General features: G+C 38.1%; 1 protein-coding gene across 1 annotated transcript in view; it reads left to right on the forward strand.

Moving 5' to 3' along the window:
- Positions 1-20485, forward strand: part of KCNH1 (potassium voltage-gated channel subfamily H member 1) — a 184610-nt gene that overhangs the window by 43347 nt on the left and 120778 nt on the right. Inside the window, exon 7 of the mRNA XM_074817972.1 lies at positions 9384-9813. Within this exon, the coding sequence (XP_074674073.1) occupies positions 9384-9813 (430 nt within the window). The remainder of the gene's footprint in view (positions 1-9383; positions 9814-20485) is intronic.

Here is a 20485-nt window from a genome sequence, read left to right on the forward strand (position 1 = left end):
AATACAAGAATGTATGAAGCTTCTGATCTCAAGTGCTGTGCTCAAAGAGACAGTACAGTTTCTCATATTCAGACATGAACGGAATTCAGCAAATGAAGAAATGAATAGCTGTAGAAAAATTTCCATTGTTACCCAAATGAAAGAAGTTATAAATGTTTCTCCTGGCTTTTCTATATGGGAAGCTAATTATACAGTTGAATATGAATTACTTTTTTGACCTGCCATAGAAGGTTGAGAAAAGAAAATATTCCATTGATTGATGAATCAAGTTAATGCTAGGCTTAAACTTTCTACTGTTAAGACAATACATCATGCTGTAGTATAGTTTGAGTAAGAATAGAAAATACTGGTCTAAAATTTACATAGCCCTTAAAACATGTGGATTTAATCTCTTTTGAATTTGAATGGTCACAATAACATTTGTCAGTAAGCCTTTACAGTAATTAGTGTTATTCCTCACTTAAGGAAATACCACCTACTTTGGGGGATAATGTTATCTTTTTGTGTTCAGACATCAATCAGTAGATTTAATATAAAACAGGCTTAAAGAAAATTCCACAATTTTTGCCAACAACAGTGCAATTTAAGACTTTGGATTCCAAAGGCAAATTGAAGCATATTTTTGCAGTGTCAGCTTGAGCAATTTTATACTGTGGTTTTCAGCCATAATACCATAAGATATAATTTATATTGGAAAAAATCTGACTTATTACATGTGACACTGTTGTTGTGAAATCTCATGGTAGGAGTGGAATCCAGTTGTGTCACCACCATGTAAATCTCTGAAATAGGGAGTTTGTAGTAGTAATTACTATCTGTATTTGAACGGAACACTATGATCAATTGTTGGCTGATGCCAAATTGAGAACCATATATCACTCTATTAGTTGAGGTAGAAGAGAAATAAATGCATAGTAAAAGATCATCGGGAAAGATGTATTCAATATAAATGATCTAGTGTTCGCTTAAGTGGATGAATAAGAGAGAAGATAGCATGTAGGCAAAGAAGATATACAGCTTTGAAAGAACAAAATTTATGATGATGATAAAAGTCCCAGAAAAAACACAATACAGAAGTAATAGAAGTAAATTAAGCTATTTAGTGCGAAGTGAGCATGGTGTAGCTGGAAAGTAAACAGTGAGTTGAGAGAGGAAAAAATGAATGTGTTGCTGGTCAGATTGTTGGCAACTCTGAGGCAGTACTTTTGCAATAGATTAATTTAAACCTTATTAGTGGAGTAATCTCTCATACTAATACAAATTAGCTATCTAGGAATTACTGAAGTAGCTACACTGAAAAGCATGCAACTTCCCTTGTTTTACTATTTACTTGCAATAAGGGACAAGGGAATAAATTATCATATTTACAGTTTTAAGGAATAAACAGAAGCCTATAAAGAGATTTTGGGTTAGAGGAATTTTGCAAACTGGAAAATATAATTTTTAAAGTATTTTAAACTGTAAACAGCTGTATAATATAAAATCTGTTTGAAACTGTGTAGTTCACCACGTCTGTTTGGATCTATCCAATTAGGCGATACTGTGTTTTCAATGTGAGTCTATTGATAAATCTGGTAATGAGTGAATATTTTTCTGTGGCTAATTAAAATTAAAGTAGTTACAACCTACTTTCTATGTAATGCCTATAACAAAGCAGCTAAGTATCTCAGAATATGAGCCAGGCATAGAGGAAATGTTGGCAAATTGTGGTTGTTGGATGTAAATGAGAAAGAAAGGTAGATGAGAAGGGATTAGTGAGCCTCCCTGGACTGGGTGACTCCTTACGGGTGCTCCTGGGAAAGAATCAAGCACGTGGGTTACGGTGCCCAGGTGGCACAGTGGGAGGGCTGGAGCACAGGCCTTGGGTTGGTGGGGGTGTGGTGGTGGTGGAGGTTTACTTGGCAACGAAGCTGGTGCAGGGTCTGGAGCACATGTCGTACGAGGAGTGGCTGAGGGAACTGGGGTTGTTTAGTCTGGAGAAGAGGAGGCTGAGGGGAGACCTCATCGCCCTCCACAACTACCTGAAAGGAGGTTGCAGAGAGCTGGGGATGAGCCTCTCTAACCAAGTAATAAGCGATAGGACAAGAGGCCTCAAGTTGCGCCAGGGAAGGTTTAGACTAGATATTAGGAAGTATTTCTTTACAGAACGGATTGTTAGGTGGTGGAACGGGCTGCCCAGGGAGGTGGTGGAGTTCCCATCCCTGGAGGTGTTTAAGAGTCAGGTCAACATAGCACTTAGGGATATGGTGTAGTTGGGAACTGTCAGTGTCAGGTTAATGGTTGGACTGGATGATCTTCAAGGTCCTTTCCAACCTAGATGATTCTGTGATTCTGTGGTTTTGTGTCCCCCTGTGAGAGACCCCTGAGAAACAGGTAAAGGCCAAGAGAGGTGTGTGCTCTGGACCCTCCAGCAAGGCTAGGGGGTTTTTGGTGTGGCTCCTAGCTGGTGTTGGGAGCTTCAGAAGGAGCTTGGGGTCCTTGATCTGAGGAAGAAGGGAAGTGCAGAAGAAAGGAAAGGTGGTCATGGAGGAGGAGGGCTGCTTGTCTGACTTCTGTAGGTGCCTCTGTACTGCAGCATGGCCCCAGGGGGCTGTGCCAAGCAGGAATTACTCCTTAACAGGCAGAAAGGACTATTTGGGGAAATGCAAATGGAGTAAAGCAGATTCCAGGGGTAGTAAAGCAGACTGCCAGGATATAAACCAGGTAGGCAAAGAAGCGCTTACTGTTCACAGTCTCTTGAGGATTTGATTCAGGGTGTCTTTTTTCTTTGTCTACTTTTTCTCCCCCTCCTATTTTTTTTTTAATCAAATATGAGTTTCTCTAACTTCCCTTCTTAAAAACCCAACCTCCATGCTAATAAGGAAGTGCTTCTTTTATGCTACACTTGGAAGGGGCAGGCTGCGTTTTGCCCCTAAATCCTGTTTTCCTAATTGTGTTGGCGTTATATATAGATGCTGCAGAGCTCTTATGCCGTTTAACCCATGTAGGGTAAAATTCTCTCCTCTGCTGTAAGCCTTCTTAAGATGTTTAGTTAATTTAAATTCTGCTTGCTTCTCTGGTCTTCCCCAGGTTCATACACCTTGGTGGCTCAGGGACATCTATGCTGTCTGCTGATGGATAGCCCTTCCCAAAAGAGAATACCAGAGGAGGATGCCTTTCTGTGTCCTTGCCCAACACCTACTCTGTAGGTTCTGCTGTGGCTGTTAAGATGCCAATTAACTCCTCTTCTGCACTACTAATGTTAAAATTAATCTTTTTGCTAGGTCACAGATAAGTAAGGGTGTTACTGGGTTTCAGGGCCACTTCATAGCTTTGAAAAGCGTGACATGATTTATCATACTGTTAAAGAGAGAACAGTAGTCTACATAAGCTATTCAATCTGTATAAGGCTAAAAGAATTAAAATGCTGAATTACATTTTCAGTGATAATATATGGTGAGAACCTTTGTCCAAGAAGGAGAGCTAATTGAATATATTAGATTTTGAATTATTTCAAAAAGCTTCTGTTAGTGATACTTACACTGCATATAAAGGGAAGCATGTTTCAGAGATGGGATCAGTTACTCTGTTCTTTTTTTATACCCATTCAGCATACTTGAATTGATCTGAGGCAGAAAGTCAGATGAGAAGGCAAAGGGTATTTATTTGAGTAGCTAAATGGTTACTTTATAGTCTATTTCATATTAGGGATTGGCTTAGAATTGAAAAGATGGAGTGGTATTAGGTAGTAGTAACACTAAATCTTATTTGGGTGTTTTGCCTCTTCAAGGTAAGTAAAAAGCTTCTGGAACTGATGTTGTCTTTGAATCAGAAGCATTGGAAAGCAGATTGCTGTCGGGTAAATTTTTCATTTGATACTGTGCAAAGTGGAATTTCTTTAGATTACTTATGTGTTATCTTTACCCTTGTTCTTCCTTTCAAAGTAAAAAAGAGTTTTTATTCCTGGATTTGTTGGTCTTCTGAGTGTGCAAGTATGTGTGTAAGGCAAGCATGGACATAGTTTTGTAAATGAAAAATCAGCCTTTCCGTGTCTTCTCACACCATGTACTCTTATATGTGAATTATTGCTGTTTCTCCCTTGATTCTAACCAAACTCGCAGATGTCTGTCTAAAATAAGCTTTGTGAGTCTAGAGATCTGATTTCTTCAGTGCTGAAAACCACAGCAGTAACTAGAGGGTTTAGATATTGATTTTGACCTGTGCGCATAATGTTATCTCATCTGTTGGTTGCTAAATATGGCAATCTGTAGGAAAGGTCATATTCTCAGACCTAATTAAGAAAATCAGAAGAGGCAAATAACAGAAATGAGAAGTCCTAATAATGACCTGACAGGGCTGCTGTGTTACTGCAGATAGGCAGAGTCAGGCTGCAGCACAGCTGACTTCAGAATCAAATGTCAAGAAAGAAGGCAGTGCTTTCCATGGCTCTTGCCTCACTTATGGTAGTGATAAATTTGGTTCATTGCCTCCTTTTTTTGGATAAATAATTAATTTATTTTTTTGTTCTGTTTCATTCTCATTCTTTTAATGGTTAGCTTTCAGTCTCCTGCATCTCCCTTTAATTGAGATGAGGCCTGAGCTTTAGCAGTTTCATATGAGAGAAAAGTGCTGGAAAACTTAGAACAGATACGTGCCAATACTGATGTTTCTCTTTTGTAAAATAGTAAGTAAGAAGTAAATTATACTTCCTTTGAGCCTAGAAAAAAGTATTAATGCTTGGGTTAAGCGCATTTTCTTTCTGTACATGTGGAAAGTAAATAATGGCCTAAAAAGTGAATACTGTCATGCAGATTGAATCTATTACTAAAGTGCTAGTGCTACTACAGCTGTAGGAGGTGGGATGAAAGTTGCATTTTCGTTCCTTTCTGAAGTTGTTCATCCTACATCTTGTTTGGAAGGGAAAATGAATTATTTCGCACTCTTTTTTTGGCTGTAGCTAATTTTTATTGCTGTTCTTTAAACAATTTGGTTTTTCTAGGTGGAATTTTATTATTTGATGAATTGAGTTAAATTTATTTTTGCATGGCAAATGAACAGCATCAACTGTTTTGTATTTGTACAGCATTTAGCACCGTAGTGTCTACTGTTACTGTTCTTGGGGACTATAATGACACAAGTAACTAATAATTACTCTGCTTACAGCTCTTCTGTTTTCAAAACACTTCACAAACTACTTTATCACAGTGTCTCTCCTCTATCTCTTTTTATGGACGTGGAAGTAATGGCACAAATCTTACGTTGTCTGATGCAAAGCTAGAGGCAAAACATGGGTATCCTGGATCCTGTGTTTGGAAAGAAGATTATTTACATCACTGAGATACCAGCGTGAGACAGAGTGCACTGACAGTAGATCATGACTTGCAGAAAACAAGGAGATACAAAAGCAAATCTGTGTGAATGTGCACAGTATCTAGTGAGTAGGTCTAATTAATGACAAATTATATATGGAAATTTACTTTTGGCAGTATTTAATGGACAAACTTAGGAAGCATTCTCTTTGAATGGGTCCTGCTTTCCTCTAGGACTGAGGCTGGTCTGTTTTTCTGCTGTATTTGAGGTACAGTTCTACTCTGCAAAGATTGTGTAGGAGGAGAGGAAGGGGGATTGGTTGTATTTATTATTTTAAGGGCTTTTGACATGCAGGTTTGCTCAGTCAGTGAATCGAATACAGAGTTATTTCTTCTGGCTCTCAGTGCTTTGAGCTTGCCTTTTGGTTTAGAGGGGACTTGCTACAGATTCTTTCATTTTTATGCATCAGCCACCACTGGCAATGAAACTAAACCTGCCAATCTATTAAATATTTGTCAATAGCTATGTGTAGATATCAGCAATATAATCTTTATTTAGTGTCATTCAGTTATTTCAAACAATTTGACATACAAGTTTGTGTGAAATTCAACATTTTCTGCCATATTTGACTAAGTGCTGCATATTTAAGTAAGCGCTGCACACAAATTCTCTGTAACAAAACATAGTAAAAATGTACTGTTTGTCTACCCTGGCCATATAACAGCTTCTGCATACCCTCAGAGAAGGGTTTCTGTTGGATAGAGTACTAATAGTTGGAACTGTGTCTAAGTAAATCAGGCACAGGTAGAACTTTGTGGGATATTACTTAGTCTTGTCCTTTCCCTGACTGACACACAGATGTTCCTTAGGGTGATCCTTTAGAGCAGGGCATCTGGGGGTTCCTGTTTGGGACCCATAGTGCAATTTCTAGCTCTTTATGAACTGAGGTTCATCTACTTCCTTTGGGCAGAAGGAGCTCTGGTGTGTCTTAATCTGCCTCTCAAAGATTATAGGAGTAGCAGAGCAGAGCTAAGAAGGTGGGACATGCATCAAGAGGAGTAAATTGAGTTCAGGCTCTTTTGCGTGACATCGTGGAGCCATCTGTATGATAAAAACATAAAAATAATCTGCGCTGATAAGAGCATTAAAATGGACAGTAATCCAAAAGTACCATTCTATTTTGGAAAGTGGTAATCTAAAAATGTCAATTTTGAATCCAGCAGATCTATTCCTGTGAGCATTAAAATATTACTTGCTGAATTTGGTGACAAAAAATACTGTTTTAAAGTATTGGAGAATGATCTGATTTCTTTCTACTGTATCATCTGTGAAACAGTCTATTAAGTTTCCACTGTTTATATCCATTTAAAATTCTGTCACTTGAAATTTTTGAGAGTTTTATGGATAATTATTTCCCTGGGCATTTCTTCCTCTTGATATTGATCCATTTAGAACAGAAAAATCATTTCCTCTGAGGAAATCAAATAGAAAATAGTCTTAATGCTGAAATAAAAGATTTTTTTTTTAGCTTTTTCTGAACTTTTAGAATCTTATTGGCAATGCAGTCAAGTGAAATATTGTGAATGATTTAAATATTAAATGCATCCTTTCAATGCAAACAAATCAAGTATTTTTTTCCTGTAAATAAGCAAGTTATTTTTGTACAAAACCCCTAATTCTGTATACCTCTGGTCAGAATTTGTTAGAATCACTTCCTCAGAAATAATGCAGTTCTATCACATTTTAAATGTTTTTACAAAATTTCTTTTTGTGAATTTCACAAGGGAAATTAGGATAAGAGTACTCTGAAAGCAAAGTAGTTTGCCTTGAATATTTTAAATCTAATTTCAAGTATTTTATTTTGTATTCCTATTTTTCATATCCAGTTTCTTAAACTCCCCTTCTGTGATTCCCCCCACCCCCCAGGTATTTCTAATCCTTGACTTCTTTTTCAATTAAGACTTAACCAAATTTCAAACTTCTAAGTCCTTCCTGAATCATGATTATTTTTGTCTTTGGTAGGACACTTACTGACAAACAGCATTTTTTTTTTTTTTTTAAATTCCAGTGATGAGTTTTAATTTTAAGAACAAGTTTTGTACCACTACTTTTGAGCAAGAATAAAAATGGTTTTTAGAATGTTGGGATGGAAAAATTTTCTGCCCTTGCTTGAGACTTGTAAGCACTGTGTGATTAAAAAGCTTGCCTTTGAGACTGAACCTAAGAGCAGGCCATTACTGGAGACCTCTCCAAATGTAAAACGCTATTTTTTGCTGTTAAAGTTTGTAAAGAGGAAAAAAGCCAGAAGGCTGTGTTGTAATGTCAGAATGCAGATATTTAGAATGTAGAGACTATATGTTCTTGTCACTCACGGACTTGCATATCCAGTTCCAAAATACAGTTATCATGGTGTAATTTTCACTGTTTCCCCCTTTGCTTTTCCTCTCCATGCTGAGTGTTCAAAAGTACCCGCTTTCCCTCCCCTGTAATGAAGGCCTTATGCCTTCTGTGGCATATACAGTTGGCATCAAGACTTTGCTCCATTGTTTACAAAATAAAGCTGGTTATGGAATGAGTGGGAAATGGAAATTTGTGAAGGAATTTTTGCATCAGTGACTTGAAAAGTTTGGCATAGATAATTATTGGAAGAATAGATCACTTAGTCTCTTCTAGATCTCTGCAAGTATCTCTGATTTAAAGGAAGGCTGCTTTTTTCTGGTTTTGTTCTTCCTGTTTGCTCCCCTCCCCCTAGTCATGTTAGATCCTGTCCAAATACTTAATCGAAATTGATAGTGTGTTCCCAGGTAACAAATTACATCTGTCTCTGAAAATGAGTCAATGTAATCATGACAAATTCATGAAATAAAGGGGAAATACATTGCTGCAGTCCTGGGGAACATGAGTCAATATGCTTTATGTAATTATTTAATAGAACATCTCTTCTAGTGCATTGAACCAGCCTAAGACACTGAAGCAGTTGTATTTATGCAGGAATAAACAAACTTCCAGTAAAAGCTGGTGACCAGAAGTATGCAATTATGCATTTCCAGAAACACTCATTAAACCAGTCTGCTTAAATTTTAATCAGACTTCTACGTATGAAACAGTCTTGATAAAAGGGAGTAGAAAAAAAAAAGAAAGGATTTTTATGAAAGGCTATTCAGATCATCCTGTGCCCCAAATGGCTTTGAATTTTTTAATTTAACTTCTTGTGCATCCATTGCAAATCTGTCTAGAAGTTAACAATACAAAGTCCTGCATGTTGGCTTAATTCTGTTTTATGGGAGCCATATTAGTATCAGCAGAGAAATACTACGTTGATAACAAAGCTGTCATAAAAAGAATATGATGTGGGGATTAGACAGTGAGATATTTGAAATACGTAAGCTTTGTGTAGTCTATGTAAGAAATGTCAGAGCACTGTTTATCTGTGTGTGAATTCTTATATGAAAGATAAGTCATAGGAAATGCACTATTACACTGAAAAACTACAAATCACCAGATACTTGCAGTATGTTTTGGCCTTCCTTATTTATCTTCCTGATATGTCTGAGCTAAATACTGCAAACTGTGTTATATCTGAGACATGAGAGGACGTGTGTTGCCCAGGATCAGAAGGAAGTCAGGAATAGCTGTAAGAGATTCATGACTCCAGATGCTGGAGTGAATTCAATAGGTGTCTGGTTATGTTCCTCTCAACATTAGATTTGTATAATTTAATGGTCAGTGACTTCCACATTTATTTTCAGTCAGACTAATGTAGCATCAGGATTCTCAGGGACGATCTACCTGCACAAGTGGACGTGCAATAAATAGCCTGTCATCTGAAGTCTTTACAAATGTAGACCTGTTCAAATAATCTGAAAGGGGAGTTCAGAGAGCAACCCACAGAATGTTAGTGGTTGAAGATAAGAGTGCATTCATCTATCCCTGAAAAGGGTCACTAACCTTTTCATGTTTCACAGTCTCTCTTTTCAGGTGTTATCTGATGACCATCTATTTGTTATGGATCACTTGTGTCTTTGGAAACCGCAGTTATGAATATTGTTGCTTTAATACTAAATTCTAACGGTCATTGTGCTTTATCCTTCTAGGGCATCAGTAGCCTCTTCAGTTCACTTAAAGTGGTCAGGCTACTTCGGCTGGGTCGCGTAGCTCGGAAGTTGGACCACTACATTGAGTACGGAGCAGCAGTCTTGGTTCTGCTGGTGTGTGTGTTTGGTCTTGCAGCACACTGGTTGGCCTGCATTTGGTTCAGCATAGGAGACTATGAAGTTATCGATGAGGATACAAACACGATCCGAACTGAGAGCTGGCTCTATCAGCTGGGGATGTCAATAGGAACACCTTACCGCTTTAACGCATCAGGCTTTGGAAAATGGGAAGGTGGACCAAGCAAAGATTCAGTCTACATCTCGTCATTGTATTTTACGATGACCAGCCTCACCAGTGTTGGTTTTGGGAACATCGCTCCGACTACAGATGGGGAGAAGATCTTTGCTGTTGCTATGATGATGATTGGCTGTAAGTATTAGAGATTCTGTCTCTCTCACACACACAATGCCAAATAGCTGTGTGTCATGAATACTGATATCATAAGAACATCTGGAATCATGTCAAATATTATTATGCAGCTTAAAATATTTTTGGTGGCAATATAGATATTGCACACTTTCTTACTGGTTAGTTTTAAAATCACAAGTGGGAGTATTACTGACTAGCAAAAAATTCAGTCATTTTGGAAGCAATATTTTGTCAATATGCTTTTGGTATTCTCTTGTAAGTAAACCATAAAATGTGTAAAGCCTGGAGTATTAAAAATTAATGCATCACAGTGGGTACAGACAACCTTTGTGCCTCCATTTGGTATGTGGCAAAGTCTTTGTATATCTGAGAGCTGTATATATTGGACAAGTGGGCTGGTGAGTAGGAGGAGGTCAGGAGCATCTCATAAGGGAGAAAGAACAGTGGCACTCTAGAGGCCACAAACTCAGCTGTGGGCTGAGCATACAGTCAGATCCTAAAGCAACCAGGATGATACCAGCCTTGGGCACCTCTGGCTCACATTTCCTTGTCACAAAGGATTCATATTGCCAAGCTGTCCAGCTTTTGGCCATGTTGTCACTTCAATGCAGGATCTGTACTCAAAGTGCCTTGAGAGCTACTTGGAGTTAAGAACCATATGGTGGCCACCATTAAACTAGGTCCTGTTTTTCTTGGTGAGGGTGGAATCTGAACCAAAATAAGGAAAAAAAAATTCTACTTTGTACATGGAAGAGCATATTATATGGAGAAAGAGAGATGCTTCTGTATGTTAATACTAAATCTAGAGGAGAAAAAAAGTCAATCCTTGCTAAGCAGAAAATTAAAACCAAATATATAATGAAACTCAATTAGCAGCACAGTGCTTGTTATGATAGAAACGTGAAGCTTTGATTCTGAAGTGTCATTTTACAGCAACACTGAAATCACATGCTGAAATTACGTGTGCAGTATTAAGCAGGCTGAAGATTAGTGAGAAGTATAAAGACAAACGTTCTTGATCATGTAGGGATTGGGATATTTTAGCTATAAAAATTGTTAATTTTGTTGTTCTAGCTTTTTCCACTGCTAAGAGTCCCGTCATCCTAATAAAACACCCACGTAGCAGAGGGAAATTTATATAAAACTTGGAGAAAATTATGTGGTTTCCTCATGAGAAGGTGCATTAGACAATGTAGCAGTGTAGTACAAAACAGGCTTCCAAACATATTTCCTAATGAAGGTACCTGTTTAATGGGAAATATCCTGACCTTTGGCTTATTGTTCATTGGGTTATGCTTATGATACTAGCTAGACAAGAATAGCTAGTATTATTCAGTATTATTATTTAGTACTATGAATACTGAATGAACATAACCTTCATAAAATCAAGAATGTATATGGGGATATTTGGGAGTTGTACCTGCTCCAAACTCGTTATATAAAAATCTGGTGGAAATAAACTGAATTTATGTAAGATTAATTTTCATATATATCTGCTCTGAATTCTAAAATGAACTTTAATTTCAGCAGGTTGTGAAAAATGGTGTTCTGGTGATTTTTAAATGTCATGAATGCAATCACATTTGAGGGAAACAATTCTGTTTGTATTTGGACTTCTGGAACATTACATGTATAACCCTATAACTGTCTGTGTATCTGAGCACCTTTATCCTGTGAACAACTACTTGGAAACCATTAGGACTGTTCACAATATGTGCTTGCAAGAATGGCAACTAAGTAATCCCATCTTTGATTTTACCAGTCAGGATTTTGCAGGGTCTTGATTGCCTTTAACATGCTGAAGTTTTGATCTGTGTTCATTCATTCCTCAGGATGGGAGGAACAAAACTAATTTGTTTCGTTTGCAGGTATTTAAAGCTTAATTGTTGATTGACATTCTTCCACCATAAAATTTTTTGTTAAAATAACACTATTTTGCCTGTAGAATTAAGCTCTCAACCAATGATCTGAGCTTGAACTGGGGCTATTTTATAAGAATTTTTTCTGATCTGTTGGGAACCTGAAAGGTACATAGCAAAGGTATCAGGGATAAATGTGGGGGAAGGAAAAGAAGTTTCCTGGCTGAACTTTTGTACAGCACTGGGAATAATTTGTATTTGCCCCTGGCCAAGTAACATGTTTGTTATGAGCTGAGCTACAAACTTATAACACAGTTGCTGGCTACATGTTCCTGTTACGGTCGTCATTTCGCAGATGTCAGATCACATAGATTTGCACATGGGACGGGTAGGGCCTGTGGATGTCCAAAGCTTCAGAAATAATCACCTTCAAATCAGTTCTACTAATGCGCTACTGTCCACTAATAAAAGGAAAGGGAATATGATTTCTCATTTATATTTTGCCATTAACACTGTTTATTTTAGCACGTGTTTAGTGATGCTGTCTTTCAGTAGCACAGGGAAAGCCATTTTCTTTCCGTGAAGGATGCAGAAAGTGCCTAATTGTTTGACTACCTAAAACTCCGATTAAAGATAGGTGGGATTTGCTGAGTCCAACCTCAAACTTACCACTCCATTAACTTCTTCCCTGCTAGAGGAGAAATCTTTAAGAACTGTGTGAATTTATCTTGGTTTTTAAGTGGCTAGGTATAGTCTAGGCAAAAATACATACCTGTATATTTAAATAGTCCAGTGAAATAAGTGAAGTCATTTTACAACCTTTTCTGTATGAAATAGAAGCAACACTGTTACTTTTTCTTTGAGGATGTTACCATTTTCGTTTAGTTGAGTAAGACAATATGTTAACAAGATTGGTTTTGAGATTCCAAACCTGTCACTATAGTGTTATTTAAAAAAAAAAAAAAAAAAAAAGAGTATTTGGGGACAAATGTATGACAGCCAGAATTAATATTTCAAAGTGATTCCAGCAAAATTTTACTTTAAATAGGCTGGAAGTTTTTAATAGGAGGGTGGTTTTTTTTTTCCCTTGGGCCAGTTAACCTCCTGTGAATAAATAGTAAATCTTCCACTAGCCTGATGGGGACAGATTTAGATGAGCGGAAAGAAAATTACAACATTTTGTTCTCTTTGTGCGTTTTATCCTCTGCTCTTTTTTGAATAGCAATAAGCGCCGTGTCAAAAAACTAGTGGCTTATTAAACTATACTGTGGCCAGCTAAGCTTACAGTCACAATTTTATTATCAAGATCACCGTTGAAATTTTGATCTTTTTAATTGTAAAAGAAACTGAATTTTCTTGAAATGGAGGTGGTGGTCAACACGTGTGAAAATGTCTGCGACCACCCCCTTCCTTGCATAGGCTGTATGTGTAGCTACCCTACAGAAAGTTAGAGTGCAGGTACCACTTCAGGGCACGGTGGGCACTTGCCTCCCACTGGTGGCTGAAAGAGAAACTACAGCAGTGTGGTGCTTGCTCGTTCCTGGATCCAGTTTAGAGTCATAGCACTGCACCCTCCCTCTTATTTTTGATGTCAGTGGTCTTGACTTCAGTTTGCTCCATGAGCTGTGCCACCATGGTTTGATAGGGGCACTCAAGAGCTGCTTCCCTGAAGTGCAGATGTTGGCATCAAGTGGAAGGAAAGGAAGAATTTACTTTTAGAAGTGTGAACTCTTCCTACTTCAGTGAACTCAAGAATAAATAAATTATAAATTATATATATACAGGCATACATACGTATGTACATAGCGTATGTGTATACACAGAGAGAGTGCACATGTATTAAGATGCTTTAAAAAAGAAAAAAGAGAGCATATGGGGTTTTCTCCATGTTTGATATTCTAGAGTTATTTTTAATAGAGTGGATTTGATTGTGTAAAGTTCTTGTATCTCTGTGGAAGGATGGACATGGTGTGTGCTACCCTGAGGAGCATTGCCAGGTGGCGCAGTTTTGCAAGGCTTTCTGGTCCTAGCAAAGTTAGTTTTTAGTTTTGTTTTGGTTTACTTAATTTAATGGCAGAGTATCTTAAATAGTTTCTGGAGGGGAAAGTCATGAATAGCAGCAATACTTTTTTCTTTGATCTTGGAGTGTTGTGTGAGCCTCTCTGTTTCACGAGAGGAGTTACTGTGTAAACAAGTGATTTTAAGACATGTATTGCTGTCTTCTCCAGAGGCAAACTGACTGAAAGGCTTGTGGTACAGTCAGCACAGGACTATGGTGACATCCAAATAGGATGTTTGTGTCAGAAGGGTTCAGATATATTACAAGTATTTGAAAGTGTGAACAGTTCATAACTAGTGTCCTTCCATGTGTGTTGAGTATGCTTATGCACAGAGAGATGGAATTAATACTCTGTAATTATGTTCTATCTTCTGTAAGGCAAAATTTGGTTTTCTCTGCTGCCCAGCCACCACTCTGCTCACTGCTTACTCCCTCTGTGAAGCTGATCCTGTGACAGAAATACATTTGTGTTATATTAACTCTTTGTAGACCCATTGACCATTAGTAATAGTACTTTGCTATAATGTCATACAGCTGTTTAAAAAAAGTAGGTAAGACCACTTCCATTTTCTTTTTTTTATTCAACCTTTCATTATGGTAAATAATAAATCCAGGTAACTTTTAATTAAAAATTTAGAGATGTGTTAGTGAAGCTATCCTGGACTGGTGGGAATTTTGGCTGAGTTGAGTGCAAATGTTGGCCTGATAAAAAGTTTAAGGTATGTGAGCTTGTAGAAGGAAGGCTGGGTATGTCATGTTAGGAGTGTGTACACACTGGGAAGGGATGAATGAGGTGAATAAGCTGCATGTGGGTATTGAGCCTGTGGGGCTGGCTGGGTTGGTTGGTTTTGCACTTGGGGCAAAGTATAAGAAAGCGTGGCTTGGTCTCAGCAGCCCTGGTCTCTGCTTCGGGGCCATCTTCTCAGGGAGGTGTTCTTGTGCTCTCAGATGCAATGACTGCACACGCTGTCCTGCTGACCTTGTCGTGGCTGCAGTTTTCAGGGAGAAAGTGTTTTACTGTTGGCTATTTTGACATGGGGAGGTGCAACCCCTTACTAGATTTGTGAGGGACTGCAGCATACTCATTGTGTATCCCTGGGCTATGTATGGTCCATTGGTCAGCTTCACTGAAGGGGGGCATGGGTAGGTGAAAAATGCTCTTGATTCTTGACCTCAATGCACATCTGTTTGGGAAGAACAAATTATTTTAAAATAGAGATGAAGTATCCACTGGCTGCTCTTAAGGATTTCTGTTCTGTGGAAGCTTGATGTCTCTCATCAGATATGCAGTTCATACTACTGTGTAGCTGTTTTTCCTGAACATATGGTAAATTATAGTTTTGTAAAGCAAACTTTCTTCACATCTGTCAATGAACTGACCTGCATGGTTTTACCTCACTTTATTTATTGAGTGTATGTGTATATATATAGAGAAGTATGAGTGTTACTACTGGAAGTAAAAGCAATTAACTCCTCAGCTTCATTTTAAATGAATCAAAACATATTTGCTTACCCCTTTTCACAGATGGCCAGTAAATTGCTAATTAATAGGGAATATGTCTACAGACAGATCTTTCAGAGAGGCTGATGTTACATAAAAACAGGTTTAAAACCACTGCTGGGTCTGGAAAGATAGATATTTTCCATTTTTAATACTTGGGGGGGGGGGGAAAAGCTATTTCAATTTTTAGTTTCTTCCCTGTAGAGACATATGCTTCGAAATAACAGTTCTCATCTATTTTGTTCAGTGAAGCTGTCAGGTTGGGTTGCGTATTGTTTATTTTTCCTAAGCAATAGCAGAAACCCGAGGACTTCCATTTGCAGTTTTCACATCTGGGCCCTGTGTCAGCAATCCCCTTGCTGTGCAGGTGGAGTAGGGATGAACAGTTCTAAAAATGCTTTCATTTTCCACTTTTAACATACCATAATACTGACGGATGCTTGCCTATCTGGATTTTGAGCAACTGAGCAAAATCTATAATTTCAGGGGCCTTTTGTTAGTGTTCTCAGTTGCACTGAAAGATCCCAAGCTTTTGGTGCCTGTTCATGCTAAATTCTCCTTGTTAGGTAGAAACTTCCTGGAACCACAGGGCTTGACTCATCCAAAGTATGAAGTTCACTGAGGAAAAGGCACATGTTTGAATGCTAAACTAAATCATAAATTCCCCTGTTAATACTATAATTAGACCAGATAGTGAGAGGGATCATGGAAAAAGAACAATAGTATGAGTTAAAAGGTCAGACTTAAGGACATGCATGCTCACATTCTGTAATAAATTTTCAGCCACTGAGTTCATTAATCAAAGCAGACCGGAGACCAAAACCACTCATCTTCATTGGTCATGTGCAACACAAGCATCATGCAGTCCTACAGCACTTCAGCTGTTGTCTCCGATTAAGGTAGAAACAGATCCCAGGATCGTGGAGTAGCTGTCTCAGCTTTGTTCAGCTTTGTCTGTGAATAGCTTCTTTCTCATTAGACATAAGAACAGGAATGAGGATAACATTAAGCAAATTTGAAAACATAATTAGATAGCTTTATTTACAGCACTCTTGCTGAAAGGAACAGAAATCTACCCTAGTAATGTGAAAATCCCTCTGAACTATAAAAAAATCTTGGTGGCTGGTGTCGTGACGCGTGGGTCAGTGTTGCTCCTTCACAGCTTCACAGAGGATTAGTGTGCTTTGGTGACGTCCAGCAGGGTAGGAAGTGTGCAGAAGCTCTTGTGAACAAGGATAGCCAGGAACTGATGAAAACTGGACTGTTGTTATCAGAATACCTGAACAAGATACAGATGCATTACAGCGTCATGTTTGATGATGTTCCAGAGGCATGATCTTCCCCTCATAATGCAGTTCATCAGTTGTTAGAGCAAATGGATGCAGCCATGCTGTGTGTGTACTTACCAAATATGCACACACCTAATCGTAAGAGAAGCATGTGTACCCCTAGTACCCCTTTTAGGGGATGGAGGACAGGCACATGCTGAAATTGGTTCTCCTGCAAGTTAGTGGCCTGAAACTGAGGGCCAGCCATGTGCCGAGCACTGTCTGGGTTTGCTGAGGATATTGTTCAGGGGACTGAGCACAAAGGCCTATGAGACTTCAAAACAACTTTTTCTGTATTCATGGTTATTGCAAGGGCCTTGTTTTGATTTGGGGACATGCTGGGAAAGGAAAAAGAAACCTTGCCTTGCAAAAGTGGTTTCTTGGATACCTGCTTTTAGTCGCCAACCCAGGCAAAATGACAAAGATTTCTTAGATGCCACAGACTTCTTGCTAGCCACTGACGTTGTGGTTGGCATGCTTTCCATTTGGCTGATAGTTTTGCATTGCTTTTCATTCTCATCTGTCTTAGCCACCACCAACACTATTCAAGCTAGTAATTCCTGATTTAAAGGCCTGGATTTATTTTAATTTTTTACAATTTCATATATTATTGTATTTCTTTTTAATAGGTAGGGAGTCTTTGCAGATCTGTTCCCTCACCCTTCTCTGCTGTGCTTTAATACTTCTTGTTTGAAGCTAGTCACGATATTTGCAGAGCTGGTGTGTTATTGCTATAATTGTTAAACAACTGTTTGGTATTTCTGAATGTTATTGTGCTTGGATGCTTTCTTCATTAGTATTAACCACCAGAAGTGTCATGGATATATTTCTCAGCTACACCAAGTTTCAGCAGAGAGGTAGAGCCAGCAGAAAATCCAGATAGAGTTTCTCTGAAGGTTAGAAGGAGGGTTTGGCTATTAGGGCAGGATTTGGTCTGCTTATCTCTAGATGTGAAAATACCTCAATTTTTCTTGTTAAGAGTAAAGAATGAATAATAATAATAAAAAAGTAAAAAACCAAACCAAAGAAGTCTCCAAAAAACAACAAAAAAACACCTATGAAAACCAAAACCCCGAAGTCATTGTGATTAAAAAAAAAATGGGTAGACAACATTGTTTTAGGTTTTTTGGCTATATAAACAGTCCTTGAGACAGTTGCGTCCTGAGGGTTGCAGTTTTCAGTGAAGCGCGTCGGTATCTCTCATCAGTAAGCGTGGGACTGCACCAGGTCACGGTGGCATTTTCAGACCCACCGATGAGCCGGAGTGTCTGGCCCGTGCAGTTACATCACTGATATTCAGTACAGAGAGGGCATGCTGGAGAGATGCGGTCAGTGCTGACAGACTTCACAGCATAGCAAGCTCCAAAACCTGAACTGTAGCTCTTAAAAGTTGCCTTCTCTTTGGATAAGGACGTCCAAGGCCTGCAGATTTTTTAAGGATCGCTTCTACTGAAACATAAAACACTGGTGTCAATGCCAGCAAAAGGACAGACTTTAGGTGACATGTATGTAAATAGCAAACTCCTACAAAAATCATTGTCTCCAGGCTAAGATGGACTGAAAGGTTTTTCCAGGATCACAACACCAATGCTAATGCTGTAATAAATCTGTCTGAGCTAACGACCATGGCTATGTGAGGAGTGGCCCATTCATATGGGGTTAGTCATCTCCTCACCACTACACACTTCAAAGTAATATTTATAGAAGAAAGAAAATGGTTTTTGTTATTTCTTACTATGCAAAAGTGAGTAAGCAATGTTATTTTTCTTGTTATTTAAAGTGTATATGACCAGATTAAAATAGATTAAATTATTGCTATTAAATTTCTCGCAAAATGCAACTTGCAAATGGCAAGGGTAAATTGCCCATGTACTTCTGGTTGTGGGGGAAAAAAGAAGATAAAAATTCCAGAGCTATATCACATATATATGCTTGATGAATCGTCTCATGATGTGTCATCTTGCCTTAATGACTTAAAAAATTCCAGGCTGTACTTCGGTCTAATGGATCTAGGGAACGACCCTACCTCAGAATATACTAGAACTTAATTGCTAGAATAGTCCCAGGAAATTTTACTCCAAATCACTGTCAGTATCATGCAAATCCAATCAGGATAATTTTTGAAGGGAGATTTTTGTGAAAATTTTTAATTCTCAAGGTTCTTACAATCCATTGTCTCCTGCTGAGCTTAACCTTGCTCTCCAAGACACTGGATGACCTTTGAAAGGACTGTAAATGCAAATGGAGGGAAAAAAGTCCTGTTTGACAGGAGAGAAGATGAAAGCTATAAAGTGATAATGGTTTGGGGTTTTTCAGCATATGGGGAGAGCTCACACTACAGTAATGTTACAGATAATTGGCTTTTTTCTCTTTGTTGCACAGTGTTTCTAAATTTTTTTCCCTTGAATTATTTAAAAGTAGTGAGGAGGATAAGGAAAATAAATAGGTATCCCAGCTGTGGTTGTCTCTTTTTTTCACCTGATATCTTTCATATCACATGCTTATTAGTGCAGAATTTGGCTTTCTTTAGGCTATTTCTAACATTTCTTCCTACAAGTAGACTTAAAACACTAAAATGTTCTGACTCTTTCAAACTTTCATCAGCATGTGCAACCAACTTGTTTTGAATTCTGAAGGATCATCATTAACTCAGTGTTTGGGAGGGAAGTGCCTGATGCATCTAGAACATGGACTGAGAGGGCAGAAGAGCGTAAAAGGAAGAAGGAATATTACAGGCAGGTGAACCATGGCATAATATACAAGATGGGTGTTTTGTTCCCTATGAAAAAAAAAAATCAAGAATCTGCAAGAGACATTGTGTTTTGATATGCAGGACGGCAAACCTGGGAGTTCAGTTTATAATTTTATTCTTAAATTACTGAGGCACACAATTAATCTATAAGAGCATGGTTCATCTTGTCAAAATTTTATTCTGGTTTCCCACCTGTGGCATTGGCTAAATACCTATAGCACACAAAAAGCATGACAGATTTTTCTTTCTCTTTCCAGTCCTGGGAGGCCTTTCCTTAAGCAGCAACTCTTGCTGAAGGATAGAAGTCCTGGAGAAGGAGTTGGTTTTACATGAGAATAATCTGTATTTCAAAGTCCATTTCTGTCTAAGAAAAATCCAGTTAGATAGGCATGGGAAAAATTAGCAAAATAGCACATCCACTCATATGACACATTGTTCCACTTGTCATCTAATATGTGGAATATGACAGAAGCATCTGAAGCATCTTCTAAGCACTTTTCACTTCTGCATCAGCTTCAAAAATTATATAGTTATTTCAATATCTAATTGCTACTGGAGTCAAACAGGCCTGCTGTAGGTTACAAAATGCTGGAGTAGAAACAGCTTGCCTAGCTGTAATATATAAGTGGTTTATGTGTCATGATATGTCCCTAACCACTCAGATGAGCTATCTCATGACATCTTGAGAATGAATAAGGATTAGTTGTGCTTGCCAGATCAGCGAGTTTTAATGCATTTGTATTTTAAGCAGTTTATATCTTAAAGAAAGATTTTTCAGTTTATAAAAATGATCAGTAATGTTCTAGAAGATGCAGATGTTGCTGTGGGTCATATGCCGTTTATTTCTTGGAGATGAGAGCTCTGAAATATTCTAGATCTGGAGTTGCTATCTGAAGACATATCCTATCATAAGCATCAGCCTGATGGAAGAAACTCTGATCTCCTGAGAAAATATGGAATATATGTGAAAATGTCAGTATCCTTTATCTGCAGTACAGCAGCTCTTGCTGCAACTGGTGTGAAAAATGTGGAAAGAGCCAAGTAACTTATTAATAGGTCCTAGTGCCTGGAAGGAAAGTAGAAAATTTATTCTTCTAACGAAAGGGTTTTGACAGCAGTAGGGTCTATAATCCGAAGTGCCTTATGGTGAAGAATGAAATAGTTGAGGTATTA

This window comes from Strix aluco, chromosome 3, assembly GCF_031877795.1.
Source record: "Strix aluco isolate bStrAlu1 chromosome 3, bStrAlu1.hap1, whole genome shotgun sequence".
In the NCBI taxonomy this organism is placed as follows: Eukaryota; Metazoa; Chordata; class Aves; order Strigiformes; family Strigidae; genus Strix; species Strix aluco.